Raw genomic sequence first — 26,896 nt, 5'->3', positions numbered from 1 at the left:
ATTTGCCGAACAGATTCCATTTTATTTTTTTGGTATTAAATTTTGATAATTTATTTTTATTTATTAAATAAAATTTTTTTTTAGTTTAAATATTTTTCATTGTTGATGTAATTACACTGTAAAAAAAAACCGGTGTGAGTCCATGCAGTGTACGGTGTTAAAAATTCCGGTGTTAAATTCAACACCGAAATCGGTGTAGCAGTAACACCGGTCGCGGTGTAAATATTTTTTTTCGGTGTTATAAATTTTCCGGCGTTGATAATATTTTAACTAACATAATTTTTATAATTAAACTTTTTATGTTTAATAATTAAAGATAAATAATCAAAAAAAGTTAATAATTAATTTAGAAAATTTAAAATAATAAAATATTAAGTAGATAAAAATTTTTGATTAAAATAAATACACTGTAAAAAATTTCGATGTAAAAATGGACCCAGAGCACTTTATACGGCCGTGTAGTGTGAAATTCTCTCGGTGTAAATTTTCAATCCGTGTTACTTTAACACCATTATTAAAGGACAATCTTAGGATATCATATAGATAATCGGAAACTCTAAAATAGTGGATTTTAGTAATTATTTCATAACTTTTAAGTATTTTTTTTAAGATTTTCGGAATGCTTCTAAGATAATTTTAGAATCAATGCAATTTATTTGAAGCAATTTAGTTGAAATTTTGTCCTTAAATCTTATGTGGAACCTTTTTTGAATAATCTTAAAACATTTTTTTAACTATTTGAGAACAAATTTTGAAGACATTTGAGACATTTTTCGGATATTTTTGAGACAATTTTGGAACATTTTTTGGACAGTTTTAGAGTGTTTTTAGATAATTTATTTTTGCACAGCTGTAGATTTGTCATGTTTAAAACATCCATTATATTGTGAGAAACATCATGGTTACGATAAAAGCAATTATTATATTGTTCCTAAACATTTAATATTGTAAATACTATTTAACTTGTTGTATAACATTCATTAAATCGATTTCTGCGTAATTTTATAAATTTAAAATTCTTAAATAAATGTTACTTGTCTCATTTTGATAAATATTGAATATTAATTGTGTTTTATGGATCATGTAATATTCATACTCCGATACGGTGTAAATTTATTCTACTGTTACACCGGTATTACACCGGTTTAACACCGCAAAAGAGCACCGCTACACCGGTGTTAATACACAGGTGTTACATAGCGGTGTTAAAATGAGTCCATTTTAACACCGCTTTTTTTACAGTGTATTATTATTGTTATTGTGGTTGATATTAATAGCATTAAAAAATTTTTTTGCAGGTTATGGGCCATGACAGAAGATAATTAGACCATTAAAATAGTATTTATTAATTAATTCAATGACATAAATTGACTTATACAACCGGATAATTACAGGATAAATGAACAAGTAGATAAATCAGCGTGAAATCTTGTTGAAGTAATGAGTCAAAAAAATAAATATATCATAATTAAATCACCCGGTGGGAAAGTTCTTGACCAATAAAATAATAACTAATAACAAACGAGTAGAGTCATGTCACCCGCGACACGAGTCAAGATTCGATCCGCTCGAGTTCCTCGCCGAAGGACAACTAATTTATACCTACACCTCTATCTAATACATCCAATCCAATCCGCTATCTATTATCTCCTATCTGAATATCCGTCCGTATTATATTATATTATATATTATACATTATATATTATTTGTCTATTCATAATGTAATGTAAATGATCACCTCAATAGTCAACACGTTTAATTTGACTCTATTCGCGCTAAAAAATAATCTCAGCGGACCTATGTCTACAGATTTATAGATACATAATATTTATATAGATTATATTTATTATTTTTTTTTTTTTTTTTAGTTAATTTGAATTTCAATACTGCACAGAAAGAATGGTTCACTTGAACCAAGAAAATATTTTTCTTGCTAATTATTTTCTTGGGCGAAAAAAAAATTTTTTTTTTGACACAAGAAATTTCACTTGTCCCAACAACATTAATTCTCTTGCTTCAAGAAGTACGTATGTTGATCCAAGACAATTTATTTAAATCAAGAAAATTTTCTTGTTTTGAGAAAATTTTTCTCTTGCTCCAAAAAATTATATATCTCGATAATAAATTTTCATTAATATTTTTATTAACGAACATGTCAAATGGGAAGATCAAATAATATTGACCATTTTCTTTCATTCAATATGTATAATTGCGTGCTAAAATAATCTAAAATAAGTATCAAATATTCAAGAGAAAAATTTTCTCAAGGTGAGAAAATTTTTTTCTCAGCTGAAGTAGGTGGCACTGCTTCTCTAAAGTATCTAAAAATCTTGACCCAATATAAAAATTTATTGTATCAAGTATCAAGTATTTATGATAATTTGAATTAAGAAAAATTACTTCCACCAAGAATAGAATTTCAAGAAAAGTTTTTACTTCGGCCAAGACAACTTCGGTCTTCCTTTGAGCACCCGAAAATTTACTTGAGCCAAAAATTTTATTCTCCAGTCAAGAAATCTTTTTTTCTGTGTGTGAAATTTATAGAAAAAAAAAAAACTTTACAAAATTTTAATAATAATAATTATAACTAGCAACCTTGCAGTTACTCTGTGACTTCTGTGACTTGTGAACTATAAATAATAAAAATTTTACTTTATTAAATAATGACTTTTGTTAAATTCCACTGTACTTAGTTAACTATTGATGTTTTTAAAGATATAAACTCATCCCGATGTTACACTCACCAAGAATTTTCATTTGAGTACCCACATGCATTTTGATATATTTTTCATATATTCATATACATAAATATACAAAATATATGAAAAATTGGTGTGGGTACTCAAATGAAAGGTCTTGATAAGTGTACACGGTGAGAAATTTCTGTAGAAATTTACTATGCATACATAATAAGACTGAACCTTAATGACTCAATTCAAAATATTACCATAAAAATTTAAGAATATCATATTGTACCAATCAATATTTACTAGGGACCATAGTAAATTTGACCATGCAACTGTTACATAAACATATATAAAAAATTTTCGTAAACTGACAGAACAAAAACTGTTAGTGTGCTTAAAACTTTTCATTATAGTTCCATAGTAAAATTTCTGTTGCTCAGTCGACAATAAAAATTTATAAAAAAGTTTCACACTTAGTCACGTGTACTCGGTTTAAATTTAAAATTGTGACTATGAAATTTTCAAATGTCCCATAGAAAACGTATGCGCGTCAGTCGCGACGCGCGCTCTTTCATTTTTTCGTGCTGCTTTTTTTTGTCAACATAAGTGTACAGACGCTATCAGTAGTGGTTAACGGTGTTATGAAAATTGCAATAAACATTAAGTTTTAAATAAATATTAGTTTATAAATCCATCAACACATGAATAGTTAATGAAAATTTGTAAGATTCATAAATAATAAAATATTTAATAATTTACCGTGAAAAATTAAAATGAAAACAAACATTTGATGGTTAACCTGCAACCGACACTTCTAATAATAATAAAAAATAATTTAAAAGTTATATATTGTGTTTATAATTATTCATAATAAAATTAACTGCCAAAATAAATCCTACGTTCATTGTTAAAAATGAAAAAAAATAAAAAAACTATATTTTAAAAATATTTTGAAAATTATTGCAAACAAAAAAAATCTTGTTTGGTTTGATATTTTTTTTGATTGCTAAAAACATTTTTTACTCTAAAATTTTTTATTTTTTACAAACGTTTTCTTATTTTTTTTGCTATAGTACATTCGGAAATTTAAATTATTGCATATTTCATTTTACTATGGTACATTTCAATTTCTACCATTTACTATGTCTGATTTCATTTGTTTCGGAAATTACTATGGGCCATTGTAAAATTTTATTCTGAGTCAATAAGGTTCACTAGTAATATGCACCATTGTAATATCTAAAATCCATGCAGAATAAAAAATAATGGAAATTTCTCACCGTGTAATATCGGAATGAGCTTATATCTTTAAAAATGTCAATAGTTCACGAAATACAAGATCATTTCTTAATTATGTATCTAGAGACAGAGCATTTTCAAATGAAGTCTAAAGACTTATCATCATAAATGGACTATTGGAGAAAATAATATTAAACCATGAAAAGACACAACTCCAGGTCGAGATTTGCTGAAATCTTGAACCAAGAATACCATTTTGAAGAAAACGATTTTCTTGAGTCAAGAGAATTTATTTATTTATTTATTTATTTCAACATATATATGCCAAGGCCTTATAAGCCGAATGGCAAAAATAAAATACATGAGAAGAGTATATTCACGTAAGTTTATAAGAACTGATTTGTAGAGTAATATAAGTAGTGATTATAATTATATAATTCATGATTATTAAATTTATTTTACATTTTATCTTAAATAATGAAAAAAAAAAAATTCTTGAATCAAGAAATTATTCTTGATTTAAATAAATTTTTCTCATCTCAAAAATTTATTCTCTTGACTCAAAAAAATCATTTTCTTCAAAATGGTATTCTTGATTATTGTAATTCAAAACCTTGGTTATCATAATTCAAAACCCATTTTATCATATAAATACACTGGTCACAAAATTTTGCTTATTTTCTTAACAATATAGATAATAATAATATAATAATGATAACAATAATAATTTTAATTTTATTATTATTATTTTTTTTAGTATTATTGAATGTTATGCGACCACCCGAGCGAGATAAAGAGACGAAAACGACAATAATCACCAGGAATGGATTATACATTTGCCCGATCGTTTAAAAATCGGACACACCTACTTCGGAAGTCTGAGAATTCGCTAATCCTCGGATTTTAGTCGTTGATCGACTCTTATCATACCTTAAGCTCATAATACTTTTAGCATTTTACGATTATAGACTAACATAAAAATTTAAAAGTGAGAGTGTAGTCAGGAGCCCGCCTAAGGAGGACGAAATGATTAAGAACAACTAATTGTGATCAATTATCTCAAGTGTTTAAAAGAAAATTTTTAAATTTTTCTCATAAAATGGAAGAAAAGTCATATCAGAAGACAGAGTAGTGGATAACCGGAAGTCTTTACTTGGAACCCGAAGATAAGCGACAAAGACACATACGAGTGAGATAAACTCACTGTAGACGGCACTTTGAGCTCGGGTATTTGATTGTGAGTCTCGTCTATTTTTATTTATACTGATATTAGTAATAGGCTAGGCTTTGGCTTTAACTTTAACGGGTACTCCTCCAAGTATCCAAGTATCGTTGTCGGTCCGAGTCTTTTACCGGTGGAGTCGATTTATGGGTAGGAAATACCTCTCGATCTAATCTACGATTAATTTTTCACTTGCCACTACTTCTAATTCTCACTTCAAAGTTCTGTGTCACGACAAACACTTTAACAATTTTATCTGACACTCTTTAGTGTATATATTTTAGTTTTTAGAAGAGTTTTACTGACTGAGCCGACAATAGCGGGAAAGTTTCTAGAATTACGACTTGTATAGGTGGTCCTCAGGTAAATATTGTATTATACACTCTTATTATTATTCATTAAAAAAATTGATATTTATAATAATAAATTTTTAAGAGATGATAATAATAATAACTTGAAAATTTATAACTATTAAATATTAAAAAAATCAATGATACTTTTTATTGAAAAAAAAAAAAATAAATTAGAAGATCCTCAAAAAATAATTAAAAACTAAAAACACTTTAAAATCTCAGAAATTAAGAACCCAATATTTTTTCAGAGCGGAAGTTAAAAAAAGTCTTACATGATTCACGACCTCGAGTTGTCTCATCGATTTTAATTTTAAATATCTGTAAACTAAAATAGAATCAAGTGTCGCAATAAACTTCTCCGCTCAGATTTTAAAATCCATTGTTTATTTTTTTTCTATTTCAACAAATAAAAATTTTTTTTTCTCAATTCAAAAATAAAATTACACGAAAAAAATGATTGATTAACTCCTCGAATTAATTATTAACATAATTTTCCGTAAAAATCCGCGGTTCTATTTATAAACCACTTCTTGCTTATGTATATTTATTTGTATACATATTAACTCCTTCAATAATGTTAAATGTATATAATATATATCTACACCCGCGTATCTTATTATATTATACATTATGTATTATATATTATATATTACGTACATAGATATTGTATATGTTTCTCTATGGTACATAACACGTCTTTACTTACTTGTACATTATTATTTTTATTTTATTTTATTAAACTTCCAGTCGAGGTCGAGGTGAGATTCACAACCACTATCGCACAATGCTATTAATCGTCTACCATATCGTTTACAACATAATGTATCACTATTTTTCCCGCGTCATCATTCAAATTTTTTAATTTTTTTATATGAAAAGTAAACACGTTTTTTTTTTTTTTTTTTTTTTATCACTGCAAATTTTATTTTATTTTAATTTAAGTCTTTAGGAAATTTTAGCGTCACTAATTAGCTATAATTAAAAAGATATAATCATTGTAAAATTTATGTCACTTTTATGTACTTTTTAATTAATTACGCAATAAATTAAATAATTAATTAAAAAATTTTTTTATATTATTATTTAATTAATTTTTTCGAACTGTAAATTTACAAAAAAATTTTTACTCTAAAATTTAATATTAAAAAATTTAGAATAAATAATAAAATTTTGTGTTTAAAAAAAAAATTAATTAAAAATATGAAAAAATTTTTTTCAATTATTTATGAATTTTTTTTATATAACTTTTAAATTTATAATTGCAATCATTAGAATTCCAAAACTAATAAAAATATTATAACACAAAATTTAATTTTACACAATAAAAAATTTTGCGTCATTGTATCAAAAACTTACACTGATAGAAGAAGGATTTGTTTATATTTAATAAGCTTTATTAACTGTTAACAAATGATTTTTTAACATCATAGGATTTAATGAATATTTATTAACAGTTAATAAATTATTTATTAAATACGATTTATTAAATGTTAATAAATATTTGTTAACTGTTAACAAATATTTATTTAAAATAAAAAGTAAAAATAGCAATTTTCTTTGACATTCTTTATAACCTTAGCTGGAATGCATGATAATAATTCAATTCACTAAATAAATTAATGTTTTTAATATTTAAAAATATAAAAGATAATTATGAGCTGTGATAGAATTTGGTATTTTACAATAAACGTTATTATAATGTAAAATAATTGACATGACATTGCAAGCGAAACAAATTCACTCAACAAAATATTTATTAACTGTTAATAAGTACTGATAACTATTGTTAACTATTAATAAATATTTATTAACTATTAATAAATGTACTTCCTTCTCAAATAAATATTTATTGAATGTTAAAAAATATTTATTAAAATTTAATAAATTAAATAATTGTCTTCAAATAAATTAAATTATTAATAGTTAATAAATCCTTCTATCAGTGTAGTGTTAAAAATTTTTGTGTTAAATATTTAACATAAATTTTTTTGAGGCAATGACGCAAAATTTTTTCTATGTAAGTTTAAAAAATTTCTAAATAAATAAAAATTTGACCAAGTCCAAATTTTGTCCGATAAATTTACAAACAAATTAAAATTTTAACACTAGAAAAAAAAATATGTAAAAAATCACTTGCAAAACTAACAACCTGTGATTGATAATTAATGACTATTTAATAACTACCTAGAGTTAGCAGTACCCTAAAATTACAATAGTTACCCACAATACTTAGTCCTAATAACATATGACGAGTACGAGAAGGAGACTGAGTATGAGTATGAGTAGTGTACTCAGTACCACGCTACCGGAGCACTCACTTGGCACTAACCGATGAAAGATCTGAACACGCGAGTAGAGCGAGGTAAAGGTAACCACTCACACACACTCATGCGGTGGAAAAACATCACACACATATATACGAACAAACATACAGACAAAGACTGGACAAAGTGAAGAAGAAAGAAGCGCGAGTATAAAATAAGATAGAGACAAACGGCAGTATAATACTGGTCCAAAGAGTGGGAAATATTGTCCGTATGTGTACTTGTATATATATCTACATATAGAGAGCTAGAGTAATAGTCAGAGTATGAGTGAGCAATATAAACTATGATATTGTCGGTGTCAGTTCTCTGTATTAGTCGGTGCTGTATCGAGTATTTGTCATTTCAGCGAGCAGCGAGATAAAGAGTGGGAGTCGAGTTGATAACCAGGACTGAGGACCGGACAAGGCTACTAGGTGGCCCATCACGAGAGAAATGTCGGTGGCATTTTACTAAGCACGAATAAGTCTAACCATCAGGTAGAATAAGAGACAGGAGGTAGAAGGTAGAAGGTAGAAGTGGAGATGAGGATAATAAGAGTGAAGGTGGACTGAGCTGCACAAATTTCCTCGACGACAGACACTAAAGAGAAAGAATGAATTACGACAAGACCTACCGGTAAGGGCTTTACTCGGTAATACCGGGTAAAGACCAACCTCTCTGGAGCCTGAATGTCAAGGAGGTTCAGTTCTGTTTAGTTCCTTGGTGGTTTTCAGGTGGAAAATTGGAGACTTTCACCCCCTGGTGATAAATATCGGGGACGAGAAAAAAAGTAAGAAAAGGACAATGAGAGAGGCTTTGATCTTTGGATTTTATTTTGATGAGTTGATGGGGAAAGAATTTTTTGTTGGAATTTTGGTGACTAAATTTTTTTGGTAGGGGAGAAGTGGTGTTGAAGGATTGAGATTGATGAATTTTTTAATGGGGGTGAGTGAAAATTGAAAATGGTGGATAAAAAATTTTTTGTTGAAAAATTTATTTTATATTAATCATTCGATTTTTTTTAATTCATTAAATTAGAACTAAAAAATTATTTTTAAAAATTACATCTATAGTTTTTAAAAAATTTTAAATGTTTAATATTTTTATTTATTTTTGGAAAAAAAAATTTTTTTCAATAAAAAAAAACTCAAACATTTTGAAATATCCTCCAATATACTCAAATATTTTGAAATATCCTCCAATATACTCAAATATTTTGAAATATCCTCAAATATACTCAAATATTTTCAAATATCCTCAAATATACTCAAATATTTTCAAATGTCTGCTAATTTAAGTGTCATTAAATTATCAATCAACAAATATTCAAAATTTTACATGCACTGAAAAAAATATTTAAATAAAAAAAAAAATATTTTGAAGAGCTTCGTCTTAATTTAAAAAGAAAAATTTTGAAACTAATACATTTTTCTTGATTAAAAAATTTTTCTCTTGTTATTTTTTTTTTTTTTTTTTTTTTAGTGAATATACATGTTTATTTTAAATAAAGAAAGTACTTATAAGATGCAAATAGATATGAATATAAATATAAATAGGAAAATGAATGGGCGAGGTAAAATGTAAACTGTAAAATGTAAAGAAGCTGAAAATGAGGGTTGTTGATTAGATGTTGGTGCCGGTTACATTAACTGGTGTGTAATATTATGATTGTGATGGTGATTGTGATTATGTTGATGGTGAGCTGTTGTATCATAGGGTCACGGAGATCGTGGAAAAGGCCGGCCCGGCGGCAACGTCTTTATTGGACCGTTATGCAGTGTGTACCTAGTACAGTTGGGCATTTGATCTCTAAGATTGCCAGCCACAATCTCATTCTAGATTTAGATTTAGATTGTAGATTGTCGATTCTAGTGAATTGCCATCGATGCATCTGGCCACGTGGGTGGTTTCGGACTCACCGATCATCCTCTGCATCTATCATTTCAATTATTCAATTACATATTCTATTCATCCTATCATCGTCAATAAATTATTTTAATTCGATAACTCAATCTGAATTGCTGATTGTCGGAAATAGAACAAACTTTAAATAAATATTTTTAAAAAATTGTTAAATAGTTAAAAATTTTTTTTTTATTAACTTAATTAATTATTTATTAAATAAAAAAAAATATTTTATAATCCATAGTTATTATATAATAAATTAAATAATAAAATTCGTTAAATGAAGCACTAAAAATTAAATAACATTTTCATTTTTAATAATTTAACTAATAAAAATTTTATCTATACAAGCCAATAAATGAATTATTAAAAAATCACAATTAAATAAATCTTTTTTTAAGATATAATTTTTTTGGGATTTTTAAATCCTGTTTAAATTTATTATTTAATTTATAGTTAATTTACTAACTTGTATACATTGAATTTATAACAAAATATATTTAAAATAAAAATTTATCCAACAGTTTAATTTTTAGAGCTCAATTAAAATAATTTAATTTATTATTTTCCAAACAACGATCATTTATTTTATTTGTTAACAATAAATATAATTTATTTATTATTAAAAAATTTTTCTTCAAAATTTCAAATTATTGGCTATGTACACTATAAACATCTAAAAAATAATTTTCAGATTAATAAAAAATAAACCCAACACAAAAAAACCTTTCTTCAATTTCCGTCAATTCAATCCCTCTTTTTCACCAAGAATCATTCGATCTATTGATCCAAATAAATCATCCCCATCCTCGCATCAATAAAACTTAAATTACGCAACCATTTGTTGAAAAATATCCACAAATAAATGTCGATATTCTCACACGGAGATTCTAAGAACGCTTACACTTTTTGACCGACACCTTCTACCTCATATCGAATCGGTCTTTGGAGCTTGCTTTTACGGGTTGGCTTGGTCGACTCAATACAAGACCATTTTTCTACTGTACACATTAGCGGACAACAAGACCACCTGTGGCATTTGTTCTTAGAAAACGTTAATACACATTTGTAAAGGTTGAAATGCATAAAACTACTTCCATTGTTGCTCGGATGTTTTTATTTTGTTTTCCGAAGCTGCCATCTGCGTAAGTTTTGATGTTTCAATGACCAAATATTTGTGTTGTCTGATTGGTAGATTACTGATCATGTGTCATAAAAATTGATATTTAAATTTGGTAGCATGATAGTTCATTGATAAAACGGAAACTACAAATGCTTATTGACACAAAATTAACATACTGTGTAAACGTTTACGAAATTAGTTTAAGTTTTGTTGTACTTGACTAATATCCGAGTGAATCATCGAGAACATCTTTCTCTGCAATCCACGATATAATACGCCGAGTAGAAATAGACGGCCACGTCCTGCTTTTCCAACTTTAGATTGAACATTACATATGTATAACACAATCTTTCCGGTCAGTAGTTTTGTTGTCATAATATTTATTTTTTTTTGTTTTTTTTTTTTTTGGACTAATTAGATGGTTTTTATTTTTTTTTGAACCGCTACACACTAATAAAAGGATTTTTTAATATTTAATAAGCTTTATTAACTGTTAATAAATGATTTTTTAACATCATAGGATTTAATAAATATTTATTAACAGTTAATAAATATTTATTAATGGTTAATGAATATTTGTTAACTGTTAACAAATATTTATTTAAAATAAAAAGCAAAAATATCAATTTTCTTTTGACATTCTTTATAACCCTAGCTGGAATGCATGATAATAATTAAATTCACTAAATAAATTAACATTTTTAATATTTAAAAATATAAAAGATAATTATGAGCTGTGATAGAATTTGGTATTTTACAATAAACGTTATTATAATGTAATATAATTAATCCAAATAATTTATAAAGATGATTTTTATTTATTCGCAATCTTGATATCATATGACATTGCAAGCGAAACAAATTCACTCAACGAAATATTTATTAACTGTTAATAAATATTTGTTAACTACCTATTAATAAGTACTTATTAACTATTAATAAATGTACTTCCCTCCCAAATAAATATTTATTGAATGCTAAAAAATATTTATTAAAATTTAATAAATTAAATAATTGTCTTCAAATAAATTAAATTATTAATAGTTAATAAATCCTTCTATTAGTGCAGAAAAAAAATTGTGTCTTAACATATGTATACTGAAAAAAAAATTCCTGACTGGAGTGTAAATTTTCTCAGCTCAAGAAAATATCAAGGAAGGTTGAAAATTTCTTGAATAAAGTCAAAGTTTCTTGAGCCAAGAAATTTTTTTTTTGCTCCAAAATAACTTTCATTTTCCTTAAAATTTTCTTGGCGCAAGAAATTTGATTTTTGTGTGTAGAAAAATTTATATTTACATACATATGTATTTTTTCGCTGAAAATATATGTGAATAATTTTTTTTTAATGTTTACATTTAGAATAAAAAATTTACTTGAAGAATTTCATATTCTTAAACTAAGAAATATTTCTTGGGTTAAATAAATTTTACTTGATTTAAAAATTTTTGTCTTGATTCAAGATAATGAAACTTTGAAATTATTTTCTTGATTTAAGAGTTTTTTTCTTGATTCAAATTAATTTTTTTTTTCAATGCAGAAAATAGAACAATAATTTTTACAGTTTTTTTTTAAATTAGCTGTTCCAAAATTTTTTAATTTTTAGTTTCAAAATATGAATTCAAAGAATTTTGTGAAAAATAAATTTTGTCAACAATTGATAACAATTGTTATTATAGTTACCGATATAAATTATTCTTCATATGTTATTGGACATTTGGAAAATCTATGTAAATTTTTTATGTTTTTTTTCCGTAAGGGAGAAACGGAGTAATTTTGGCAGGAAAGAGAATAGTTAATTCGATTTGAAAGAAAGTTTGGTAATACATGTAATATGTAACAGTGTAAAGTAAAGTGTACAAAGCAAAGCAAAACACCCGGTCCTCAAAGTTAAACTCAACTGAACTCAGCTCTTTGCGTATTAGTATCATCGTGATGATATCCACTAGTGTACCAGAGGCTCAGAGACTAAAACTAAGACTCGTGTGTTTTCGTCTCGGCAAAAACACATCGTTTCGTCTTTCTTGCCATCGCGCTCGTTTAATTATAGATCAAGAAGAGAAAACAGCCGAGATAAATAAAAGAAATGAATATATATATATTTATGTATACGAGTGAGAATGGGGCAAAATGAACCCCGAAAAAATAGGATGGTAAATAAATATTAGTGTCAGCTTTTGAAAAATTGGATTTCAAGTCACATCAAAGACTTTATGAATGAACTTTCATTTTTTGTTGTGAAATATGATACCTTTAAATTTATTTAATGGTTATGTCTAAAATTAAAAAAAAGAATCCAAAATACTTGAAATGATTTTTTTTTTAATTCTAATTATTAAAAATTTTAATGATAACTTTTTTTTTTGAAAATTATTTAATAAAAAAATTTGAAATTAAATTTTTCAACTTAAAAAAATATACAAAATTAATTTTTTTAATTTTTAGAATTCAAAATACTTTAAATATTTTTGTGTGTAAATTTTAGCTGTCAAAGGTCTTTAAATAATTTTTTTTGTAATTATTTGTTAAAAATAGTTAAAATTCAATTTTTCAGCCTGAAAAAAATTTCTAAATTTTATTTATTAATCATAAATTTTAAATTTAAGCTTCCCTGAATTTTCTTAGAAATTAAAAAAAACCGTAACCCATTAACACTCAAATTAAAAGTACTCTTATTTAAAAAAAGAGTCTCAACAGTTGTTACAAAAATAAAAAATAAATTACTCTAAACTAAAAATAAAAATAGCTTTATTAAACTAATTTTAACACGCCTATCAGTTGATACATCTTAACTAAAATTAGAAAAGATACTTCCGGACATAAAAAAGGAGCATAAAAACAAACCGTCAATTACAATTGATCGCGTTTTATATATAAAATAACAACAGCACTCTTCCACACATATGAATAGGGATAAACAAGTATGGGATGAAACCACTATTAAATACATATATGTACATAAATCGATGAAATTGAGCGTAAAGTAAATATTGGAGTATCGATTCCCCGATTACGCGATTACCACCACATACGCGATCGGTAACAAGATAATATTAAACGCAAATATCAAAAATTAAAAGTTTTTAATTCTAAATGAAAAATAAAACTCACCATTTGTTGAGCGCTCTTCGGTTTTCGGTTTATGTCTATCACCTTCTGATTCGCTGGAAAATAAACATTGCATAAGATATCTTTCATAATGTACAATATATCACGCGAATGTAAATATAAACACAAAACACGAGTCGTTCCTGTACTTTTATTATATTTTTTTACTGTAATGGATTATATCATTCTTTTAGTGGACAGCGCAAACAGATATTATTATTATTATTATTATTATTATTATTATTATTATTATTATTATTATTATTATTATTATTATTATTATTATTATTATTATTATTATCTATATTATTAAGAGAAATAAGAAAAATTTTGTGTCCAGGATAGTAATATGATAAAATCGGTTCTTTTAGTGAAATTTAGTGTCATTGCAAAGGTCTTGATTTGAATTTGTGCCTTTTTAAGATTTCATATAATTCTTACCGATAGTCAATTTATGATGATAAGTATTTAGGCTGCATTCGAAAATTCTCTATCTTTAGATACATTATTCAAAAATGACCTTGTATCTTGTGAAATATTGAAATTTTTAAAGATATAAGCTCATCCCGACATTACACTCATCGAGACCTTTCATTTGAGTACCCACATCAATATTTCATATATTTATATATATTATATATATGTATAAATGAAAAATATATGAAAATGCATGTGGGTACTCAAATGAAAGCTCTTGATGAGTGTAATGTCGGGATGAGCTTATATCTTTAAAAATATCAATAGTTAAGAAAGTACAGTGCAATTTAACAAAAGTCATTATTTAATAAACCAAAATTTTATTTATTTATAGTTCACAAGTCACGGTAGTCACATAGTAACTGCAAGGTTGCTAGTTATTATTATTATTATTATTATTATTATTATTGTTATTAATTTTTTTTTATTTCTAATATTTATAATATACGCCAGCTAACTGTCGACTCCATATAATTACTCATTGGCCATTGCCGTTTTTAGTGTCCTGTTATGTTCCCCATATCCCATAGGATGTGTGATTGTGTGATGTGCAAAGCCGGTTAATTTATCAAGAGATATTTATTCTAGTCATACCTAACCTATGTAGTGATAAAAGACGGACAGGCTGGATGCCGCTTCCTTCACTTGTAAATCAATCAATTGTTTGTTATTTTTTTTTCTTCGCTAGATTTAATTTGCTACGTCTTTATTATCGACTCGATGAACAATTGATTGATGATTGTTGAAAGAAATAATTGATAATAAAAAAAAATTAAAAATATGGAAACTTACTGACGGATTCGACGAGATCGGCAAGAAGGACTCCGTCACAAAGATCTGCCTGAAGGTCGCTGACCCTTCTTTTGCATCCACCTCTTTCGAGGTAGTGATTTGCCCAGTCTGTGTAGATCTGTAACCATTTTAATGAATATGAATGTATTTTTTTTTTCTTAAATATAATGATCATGTATATAATATTAAAATTTATAATTGAGAAAGATAAAAAAAATTAAACATTAACAAATCAACAGCATGAGTTGCCGATTAAGATCAATGAGATTGTTAAATGCCTGATTAATGATCTCGGATATTATCTTACTCTAACTCTTTCATTTCTTTGTATTTATAGTTGTCTATATATATGTTGTGTATGTGGTGTGTTCTATGGTACAGCTGTGAACTATTATGATCACGTAGTGATAACTGTAACTGTCATGTCAATAGAAAAGTTTATTGTTGTTATTATGGATGTAGCGGTTATGGGGTATGATGGATCACGTAAGTCGAGCTATTAATGATTTTCTAAAAAACTTTATTATTATTATTCTTAAATTTAATAATGATAATAATAACAATAAACTTTAAAGTTGATAGTCGTTAAACGCAGAGAAAATTAAGTTTTTATTTTTGACATTCTTGCTTAAGGATTAAAAATACGACAAAATTAATAAGGACTTATTTTGAGGAAATTCAATTCTCTATAAAAAAAAGTTCTCTTATGATTTTTTCGTATCTTTGATATTTCAGCCACAACACGGAAAGGACAAGATGACACTGGATATCATCCCAGATTATACTAAGTGAAAAAAATTTCAGATAGTAGCTAGTATAATCCAGATTACAATGAGTATAATTCAGATATCACGCAGTATAATCTGGATTTTTTTTAGCTACTATCTGGAATTTTTTTTCACCACAGATATCACTGAGTATAATCTGGGATGATATCCAGTGTCATCTTGTTTTTTTCCGTGAAACAGTACTTTAAAATTTTAAAACTTACAAATAAATTTTATAACTTCATTTTTAGACTTAGAATATAAATTTTGGATAAAGGACAAGAGATAGGACAAAATTGATAGGGACCTTTTTTTATTTATTTATTTATTATTTAATTTTAATGCCAAGGCAGCATAGCCAAATGGCAAAAGTGTAAAAAAAAAATTATAATAAAGTACATGTATGAATAATGAAAATATAAAATTTCAAAATTTTAGATATTAAGAAAAATCGTTTTTCTTAAATTTGGAATGTAGTTATGATAAATACTTTAAAATACTACTGATAAATTTTTTGTAGGAAATGAAATTTTCTATAAAAAAAAGTCGGACACTGAAAAAAAAATTAACTTGATTCAAGAGAAAAATTCTTGAACCGAGAATATAATTTCGAAGAGGGTAATTTTGTCTTGAATCAAGACAAAAAATTCTTGAATCAAGTAAAATTTCTTTAAATCAAAAATTTTTCTACTCAAATCAAGAATATTAAGTTCTTCAAAATTATATACTTGATTCAAGAACATTTTTTTTCTGTGGATATGATTTTTTTGTATTTTCAATATTTGACCCATAATTTTGAATTGTAACATGAACATTCAAAATTAGAATAAATAAACTATTTTTTTTATATTAAAGTTCCTTTTGAAAATAATCAAACTAAAAAAATTTATTAAAAATACCTGAACAATATTTCTTGTAGCTTTGTCTTCGTACAGACATGATACCGATCTTGGTGCTCTGATACAAGCCATTTTAACCATAAACCAATCGACATAACTACTTGAAGAGCTAACTGCTCATATGTACGTCTTTTGTTTAATGTAATTTACAAATTAATCCAATAAAAATAATTGAAATCGCACCACCAATAGCAACCAAAATGTGTTTACACTGTTATCTCCTCGAACAACACTCGAAATAAATTAACATTTAAATTATTCAATTTAAATCGGCGCTGTAAATTGATACGTGAGAACAGTCCACTGCCGAAATCACTCACCACAAATTATCCAATTTAAATCGATCCATCTACGCTTAATGGTAATTAATAATTAACAATTAACAGTTTAACTGAAACTTGTGACTTATAATGAAGCAAAACAAAAATACAGAATTAACGCGACGCGTCTCGACGCTCCGACGCACCGGACGTAACTGAATAATCCGGCGACGTCGCGGGTCGCGGGTTGTGTTAAGAGTACACATACGTTTATGTTTAGTTGCTTTTACTCGTAGGTAGATTTAGTTTACTCACTTTACTTATAAATATATGTACATATATATAGTAGTCACTGTACAGAAGAGTGTGTTAACTCTTTAAGTGTAGATCTTACATTAGGTGACTAACTTGAGCGTAAAGCCCTCATTTTAAGACAAGTTAAAGATGTTTCACGGACTCCGTTACTCACGGATATTTTTGTCTTGTCATCAGGATGGACAATAAATATTATCAGTCTATTCATTTCATTACTTTTAATTGTCTTGCGATCTTGTCATCGATTGTCGATATTTCAAGGCAATTTACACAAAAAAAAAAAAATTCTTAACACGAGGGTAAATTTTTTTTAAACCAAGAAAATAATTTTTGTCTTCAGAATTTTATTGGCACAAGAAATTATTATTTTTTTATGTAAAAAAAATTTACAGATGTAAAATTTTGTTCTACATAAAAAACAGTCTTAAGAATTTTTTATTTTCTACACAGAAAAAAAAATGTTCTTGAATCAAGTATATAATTTTGAAGAACTTAATCTTCTTGATTTGAGTAGAAAAATTCTTGAACTAAATTAATTTTTCTTGATTTAAGGAAATTTTACTTGATTCAAGAATTTTTCGTCTTTATTTAAAAGAATTTCCCTCTTCAAAATTATTTTCTTGGCTCAAGAATTTTTCTCTTGAATCAAGTTAATTTTTTTTTTCAGAGTAAATAAAATTTTAATTCAAAATTCCTATAAAGAATTTATTAAAATTTTAAGTTTAATTATTTTTTTTATATTTTCAAAATTTCTTAGAGTAAAAATTTATCTAGTATTGCTTCAAAAAAAAATTTTTATTAAAATGAAAAATTAAAAAAAATTTTTTTTTATCCCAAATTTTTATTTTGTTTTCAAAGATTAATATTAGGAAAAAATTTTTTAGGGGTCACAAATTTTAGTAATTAGAATTTTTTTGCTCAAAATTTTTTAAAGTTACATTTAAAAAAAAATTAACTTGTATCAAGAGAAAAAATCAAGAAAAAAAAATTCTTCAAATTTTTTTTTTTTATTTTGAAGAATTTTATGAATTTTTTTTTTTTTTTGAAACAAGTTAATTTTTTTACAAATGTAACTTCAAAAAATTTAGAATAAATAAATTTTAATTACTAAAATTTTTGACCCCCCAAAAAATTTTTTCTAATATTAATCCTTGAAAACAAAATAAAAATATAAATATATAATAAAAACAAAAATTGATAAATTCATAACCATAGACTTATAGACAGGTATGAGGATTCACGACAGGTGCCGGTTGAGCATGCGATCGATTGCTATTCTACGGGCAAACAAACACACAGCCGCGGTGTCATTAATTGTAATGCCGCTCGACGTGTAACGTTTTAACGCGTAGCACATATATGTGGAAGGAAGAGAGGAGAGTACTAAATAGACTAGCCTGTCAATGTCGATACAACTTTATACATTTGCGTAAATGTAAGCCAGGAGATAGTCGATTGTCGAATATCGATCAGGCCCTCGGGTCACTAATTTATGATTAGTAATTTACAATATATATATAATACCATACATGCCCATAAATTAAATGTATAACTATATTGTACATTGTATATGACGTTGCTCTATGGCATACGCCCACTTGTAATTGTCTTGTTTATTTATTATATTATATTATATTATATTCAATATTTTATTTTATTTTATTGCTGTTGAGGGGGAGAAATATTCCATTTCAGTTATTTATTATTATTTTGTATTAGTCACTGCATCAATGAAGTGTATCCAAACTGATAAAATAATTTATTAACAATTAATATATTTTTATTGGAGTAAATATATTTTTTATTGGGTGCAAAGTAAAAATTATTTATAAATAAATAATCATATAACACTTTTTAGAATAAAACGTTTTTTTACAAGAATTTTTTTTATAAATAATTTAATTTTAATTTTTTTATAAAAAAAAAAACACTTAAAAAAATATTAAAAATATAAAATTGACTGCATTTATTTATATATAAATTTAATGGATAAAATTTTCAGTACTCGTTTTTTGGCACACACATTTTGCTCGTGGCGCCAACTCACACAAATTTTTTTTTTATTAATTTTTTCATCAAAATTTTTTGTTAAATTCCTTAAATATTTTTATTTAATAGAAAAAAATTCAATTTTAAATATAATATTTAAATTTTGGACTTGATTTTAAAATTACAAGAGATCTGGTTGTGCCACAAAAGAGTCAAAGTTGAATTTTCATACTTTTATTCAAGAGTCTAAAAAATATTTATTAAAGCTTATTAAATTAAATATTAAAAAATCCTTCTATCAGTGCAATATTATATTATGTTATGTTGATATTTTTAGTTGGAGGATGCCACAATAAACGCATTAGATCTGATGTGGAAGAACTGAACTGAAACCGGGAGAAGAAAATAAAAAATAAAAATTAAAAAAAGAGTTGAGCAAAATAAAATGAAAATAATAAAAAGAGAGGACGTGTGGGCCTTTGTCACGCGATTACGGAGGGAGTTTATTGTACGTGAGTGTGTGAGGGAGTGTATGTGTGGGTGATGGTCCAACAGAACGGACGAGCACGAGGGGACGAAATTAGGTTCTCTGCCGTGATATCGAGTAAGCAAAAGAGGGCGAGAAAATACAAAATACACCGAAGGGGATGCAGTGGAAATGATGGGAAAAGAAAATTTTAAATCAATGCACTATATTGATTTTTTTTTGGTGGGAAATATTGTATGATGGAGTTATTTTATTGGGTAATAGTTACGAGGAAAAAATAGTAAAAAAATTTCGGGTTTTTAAACCTTCAAAGAGTAATTTATATTTTTTTTTAATGAAGTTTCAATCTTTATAAATCTCAATAAAAAATAATTGAATTTTTTTTTCAATTAAAAAAGCACTGTTGAAAAATTTTCTATTGAATTTTTATGAGAAGAATTCTAAGATTTCATTAAAGATTATTTTCAGACAAAATAAAAAAAAAACTTATCAAGATTTAGTATTCTAAAATAAATTTGAATTTTTTCTAAGATTTTATGCATTGAAAAAAAACTTTATTAAGAAAAAAACTCAAATTAAGATATTTTTCTAGATCGAAGTAAATTCTATTTTTTTCTAAATAAAATAACAAAAATAAACTTAAAAAAATGTTAAATCACAATTCTTCCAACTTTTACAAGTGCACTGATAGAAGGATTTATTTACAATTAAAAATATTTGTTAATTTTTAACAAATCATTTATTGGAGACCACTTTTTAGTCCTTAACAAATATTTCTTAGTATTTAAAAAGATTTATTAATATTTAATGAATGAATATCAGATTTATTAAATACTAGCAGTCCGCCCCGGCTTCGCACGGGTATTTAACAAAAATTTCAACATTAATTATGATGTAATATAACCTATGTCACCCGGAGATAGTGTAGCTTCCCAACAGTGAAAGAATTTTTCAAATCGGTTCAGTAGTTTCGGAGCCTATTCGATGCAAAAAAACAAACAATCAAATCTTTCCTCTTTATAATATTAGTATAGACAAACAAATAATTTTAAATACTAAGAAATATTTGTTTAATACGAAAAAGTGGTCTCTAATAAATGCTTTGTTAACTATTAAGTTAATAGTATTAACAAATATTTTTTGATACAAATAAATCCTTCTATCAGTGTGTAAATTCTAAAAAATTCTTTATGAAACAAATTAGTTAATAAAAAAAACCATCAAATTTTAGTAAAAAAATTTCAATACTATAAAAAACTCTGTCAAATCACCTGAAAATAAATCCATCATCTACTCTCCGACAATTAACTTTATCACCAACTGTTCTCTCAATTTTTCCTTCAAGACTCTTACAAACATTAATCCATCGAAGGATTATTAACCAAGTGTCTGCTATTTGGAGTTGATTTAAAAATTAAACCAAAGCCCGACAATTATAAACTACAAAAACAAAAAAATGTAAAATCCGACCTTCCACCCTAATACCCTAGATGCCTAGAGAACATGAACTTGTCATTTTAGTTAGTTTGCAGGCGTCATGGCACGTGTTGTCTCTCGACATCTATCCCTAAATCTCCATCTCGATCTATATATATGCCAAATATTCTATATACCAGCATTATCTCCCTTTCAACGCATCTTTTTCTGTCCTCAGCCTTTATTATTTTTACTCTCCTCCATACTTCGTCCAGAATATTCCGGAAGGAAATAAAAGGCCGTTGCCTCTTCCAAAATATAAATATAATATAATAATAAAAATATCAGACGAGAGACTCCCTCGTCACTTAATTATATTTCGGCTTTTAATTCAATAAACTTCATTTTTTCCCAATTTTAAATATTTTCGGCGGTTTTGTTCCTCGATTGCGGGGAAAAATTCACCGATGACAGATTGCCGAGAGCTGTGACACAGTTGAGAACCGTCGGTAACAGAGTTATCGTCCCCTCGTGGGTGAAGCGACTCGACATAGACGTAGAAGTAAGAGTAAGGATGCGACAGGAGCAAGACCAATGGCAAGTTAGCTTTAGTTATCGTTGTCTTGGTTCGTCTTTACTTTGAGGATCGGCTCTGTGGATTCTCAGGATACAGACAAGTCTCGGACGTGTCCTGCAGAAGCTAAGTAGGTATCGCAGACCTCCATCCTCTTCGCTCAGTTCTATTCTCTTGGGAGAAAAGGCATTGGGAAACACGACACACTCCCGTTTCCATGGAGATATATATGGATATATAGGTATATAGATGCACCAACACTCGGTAGAACGCGAGCTGATTATTTTTACACTACGAATACACTTTGTGTCGCTTTACTGTCTTCCGTCGCAATTAAAACGCCATCGTGTATCACTCGCTAATGGAATTGCCCCCGTATTCTTTAAAACACACTTTTAATTTTTGCTTTTTGGTTCAGTTTGTTTAACCGAACAAAACTGATATTTATGATCGTAAATTTAACGGAGAGTGGTGAAAAAAATTTTAAAAATAGTTTTTGAGGGATTTAAATGTTCTTTTTATTTTATTTTGGACTTTGGAAATTAAAAAGAGAGTTTTTAATTTTAAAAAACTTTATTTTTGTTCATTTCAAAAATGTTCAAAGCATAAGATCCAAAAAAAAATTTTTTTTTCTCTTTTTTTTAGATAACTTCTAAATTATTCGACCAATTGTCTCAAAACCTCGTATCAACTTTTTAAGCTTGAAAAACAGCGTTAAATGTCGCCAAAAAAATTAAAATTGAACGATGCGTTCAAAAGATATGACAATTTTAAAATATTAGAAAAAGGATTGTCTTGAAAAAAATTTTCAAAATTTTGAACTCAAAAATTTATTAATTTTTTGAATAATAACTATTTATTTTAAAAAAATGTTTTTTTTTTTTTAATTGTTATAAAAAACAAATTCAATAAAATTTTGAAAAAAATGAGAATTTTAAAAAATAAAAAAAAATAAATGTAAATAATGTTTTAAATCTCAATAAAAAAAATCTATTGAAAAGAAGTAAAGAATAATGACGCAAAAATAAAAAGTTGTATCAGCGGCACGTGGCTGTTGTTATGAATGAATTACACCCACGGATCATTATTAAACTATCGGAAAGACAATAAAAAAACACGTGTACAAGATAGAACAGACATTCACACACACGTGAGTTTACTACAGGTTGTTTGCGGTTAAGTGTAGCCCAACCCTAGCTATTGTACCGTCTGTGGGACACTTATCTTGAAAACGTCACTGTGTGACGCGTGGGCATTTTCTTCAGCGAATGACTACTCCTGGAAGTAACTTCCCACTTGGATGCGCCTTTCACTCACTTAATGCTGGACTCGAGTGAAGGTATGGTGACCCAAGTGATAGATGTAGCATTTCAAGCCTTGCACCGAGTGGGCCCGCTAAGTCGCCAACTTGATGATCATAGGCGTGGTATCATCCACACATTGTCTATCCTCGCTTTTTATTCAATTTTATTCCACACATAATCAAGACTGTTAAAGTACCTTTTTAGCTTGACTAGCTAATAAGAGATCTTAGTCGTTAATACATCATAAAGTATCAAAACTTTCAATACCAAAAATGCACAGAAATTAAATTTATTTTGAAAAAAATGGGTATTTTTGTTTCGAAAAATTAATTTGTTAAAAATTTTATTTTTTAAGCTGAAAAAATAATAACTTTTTCTGTCCTCCGGCCAGAAAGCGTCAACTTTCGGGCCGCTGCGCTAAACGAAGTTGCCGCTTTCTGGCTACGTCGAACAGAAAAATAGTATACACACCTCGGCCAGTAAATAAGAAAGCCTCAGATCACATGTTTGTCGACCTCGGCTTCGCCTCGGCCGACAATTTCATGTGATCTGAGACATTTCTTATTTTACTGGCCTAGGTATGTAATATACTATTCTTGCTCTCCTAGCCGAAAGTACGCTCTTCCTGGCAGCAATTTACTCCAGGAAGAGCAACTTTTATGGTCTGCTCTAACTCATGCGCGCTACGCATATTTTCTGGCTCGGCAGCACAGAACCTCGCTTTCTTTCGCATTTTCGTGGCGCGACCAGCCTATACAGCGAGTTTCAACTGTATATATAACAGTCACTACATCGTCTGTATGTAACATATCAGCGCATAAACTAACCAAAAAATGTCAAAAAAATAAAAATAATTTTTAACTAGATCATTGCTAATGAACTATTTAATAATAATACTGCAAAAATAATTTATATAAAAAGTTTAAAAAATAAAACATAATAGTTTTGTGAATTTTATTTGCTTTTTTTTATATTTTGATAGTTAGTAAAGCAATGTTTATAAAACGATCCATGTACTCTACAAACTTGTAATAATTTAATTTCAATTTTTCTTAGCCGTCGAATTCTAATTAAAAACTAATTTTTAATCAACTTAAAAAAATAAATTCTGTAATTAGAATGAGTTTAAATATTTGTGACAAATTCTGTGCATGATATCACTATTAATCAGAGCATTTGTTAGTAAAGTTTAAAATAACATTTTTTTTCAATTTATTAACTTTTATTTTTTTTTTTATACCCGCCCCGACCAGCAAAGTCTCGGCTTTGCAAAAGTCGGGCGGCGCCCCCCTCACGCCCGGCAAAACCTCGGCTTCGCCTCGGTTTTGCAAAACCCCTTCCACGGGGTTGCGTACTTTCGGCTGGAGAGCAAGAAAAATAGTATACAACCCATGACCAGAATGTTGGATACCCTGACGTATGTGATATGATGACCTCGGCTACGCCTCGGCCATCATATCCCATACGCCAGGAAATCCAACTTTCTGGCCTTGGGTTGTAATATACTATTTCTCGCCGTAATTTTCTTGTTGAAAAAATTTTTTTAATATGAAAATTATTTTTTCCCAAATCAAGATAATTTATTTTCAATGCAAATTACTGTAAAAAAAATTTTGATTTTTTTAACTAAAAATAAAATTTTTAACAAATTAATATCTTATTACAAAATAAAGAGGCTGGCAATAGCCTAGTCGGCTCGGTGCCCGCTTTTCGAAAGAGTGGGACTCGGGTTCGATCCTGGCACGCACCACTATTTTTCAGTGATTATAATTAAAAATATGTGCGTTACCTTGCCAACCTCTGAAAGTTGCAGAGATAGCCGGGCGGTACACGTCTGACTTGGGTGATCACCTATTTAAGCAACAACTTGAATGGGTGACCACTCTAGTCGGCGATGGTTAGCGTGAGGGATCTCTGCACACTAGGAGAGGGGCCTAATGCTCCATTGGTCGATAAAGAAGAGTTTCTTATCAATCACTGTAGACTTAGCCCAGCTCTGACTGTACTATCATGGGTTTTCTCTGTGGTTTTCCCATGTTACTGTTCCAACAGCCTGAGAGATGAGGTTCAGGGCAAATGCGGTACAGAAAGCACAAGTCGGTTCACAGCCGCAATATAAAGCAGAGGAAGTGTTGGATGGGACTTGCTGAGGTCCAATATAGAAGAAGAGCAAGGAAAGCGTAAATGCTAGGAGAAAGAGGGGAGATCAGCCTTGTAAAAACCGAGAAAGGTATACAAGTAAAAAGCAATTCTTCTTCTATCTTATTACAAAATTTCTCATTTTTTTTTCAAAAGAAATTTTTTCTCTCAATGTGTGGCTATTAATTATTTTCAATACCATATAAATGTTGAATTTCTTAAATAAACTCTAAAAAAATTTACATTACAACATTAATTTTTATTTGCATTATTTATTATTGATACTAGTCAAAATAAGAATTAATTATTTAAATTTCGCACCTCTATAGAATTATATTACCAGTACAACAAAAAAAAAAAAATAATTTACAATTTTATACTTTAAAAACTATTTCCACTCCAACAAGTGTCTCTTTCGTAATCCAAACCTCCTCCAGAATAGTAATTAAAATAAAAAAGCCCACAAAACAGCGCTTCTTTAGCAAAAATTCGTATCACGTACCAGCCCATTGTAGTCTTGAATTTTTCCATTCACCAATCGATCTCGAACCTATGAAATTGCTATAATTCTTTCGGCTCACGTACCAGCGTTTCGGGCACTAGATTTCTAGGAGGGGCTCGGACCAACTTCTCGATTGTCCTAACGAGCTCTGACATTCGCTTAGGGTGGCCCACCAATCGAGGAACCAGCATCTAGTATAGACTATATACGTGTGTATTTACTTCTCTTTATCTCCATCTCCTTCTGGGATGCTCTTAGATCTCGATTTTTACGTCCTCAAGTTCTATCAGTGCGCCAAGTTCCTCCTCGGCTGGTCTACCCCGGGGTCACAATGAAGAATAAGGGTCTGGCGTCCACCAAAAGGACCACGAGCAAGCAAGATATACATCTCTTGCCAATAAAATCCGACCTTTTTTGCTAATTAATTGCACCTATAGTTTTTTTACGGGCTCAAAAATTCGTACCTCCAATTGTTTTTACGACCCAGCATTATGTTCCTCTAAGCCTCTGTTTGCTGAGGGAAAAAATTCCGCAGTAAATTTCCGCAGAAAAGGGTAAATAAACCCTTTGGAGATTTATCGTCGATAATTAGTCAAGCGAAAAAAATTAATAAGAGAAACAAAATAAATATGATGAAAACTACATGTGATAGATTGGCGTGTGTATATAGACAGCTTTTTCCGGCGATCAGTCAATACCGGGGTATTAATTAAACTTTTCCGACATTTTATTCCACAGCTGGAACAACAAAAGTTTGATATTGTGCGCCTCGTGTGGAACCGAATCCAGGATTGTGATATCAGATCTCGTTTAGTTACACAGTAACTTTGTCCACAGAGAGACAAAGATGACTCACATGACGGTTTAGTAACGCGATTCCATTAGAGATCTATTTTGTTGGTAAGACAGAAACAGGCGGAGATATTTGCTCTTTACTTCTAACTCGATGTAGGGTGCTCTTTCAACATATATATTAATATAGATGTATAGAGTTTGTCTCCGATCAACTACCCTCTTATTCTCTCAGCTGTGATC

The 26,896-nt window shown here is 28.0% G+C and overlaps 1 protein-coding gene across 7 annotated transcripts in view; it reads right to left on the bottom strand.

The window, feature by feature from the left end:
• The window catches only part of LOC123273088 (protein sickie), a 180,616-nt gene that overhangs the window by 109,843 nt on the left and 43,877 nt on the right, over positions 1-26,896 (bottom strand). For 5 of the 7 annotated variants that reach the window (XM_044740284.1, XM_044740279.1, XM_044740281.1 and 2 more), the window contains 2 exons: positions 15,210-15,327; positions 13,944-13,996 (listed from right to left, as the gene is read on the bottom strand). In XM_044740284.1, the coding sequence (XP_044596219.1) occupies positions 13,944-13,996; positions 15,210-15,327 (171 nt within the window). Of the gene's footprint in view, positions 1-6,207; positions 6,394-13,943; positions 13,997-15,209; positions 15,328-16,875; positions 17,024-26,896 lie in introns of those variants that run through there. The other 2 variants (XM_044740283.1, XM_044740286.1) reach the window with 2 other exon arrangements.

The sequence above is a fragment of the Cotesia glomerata genome, linkage group LG10 (genome assembly GCF_020080835.1).
Source record: "Cotesia glomerata isolate CgM1 linkage group LG10, MPM_Cglom_v2.3, whole genome shotgun sequence".
NCBI lineage: Eukaryota > Metazoa > Arthropoda > Insecta > Hymenoptera > Braconidae > Cotesia > Cotesia glomerata.
The sequence above is the reverse complement of the archived record's forward strand: the minus strand, read 5'-3'. Positions and strand labels throughout refer to the sequence as shown.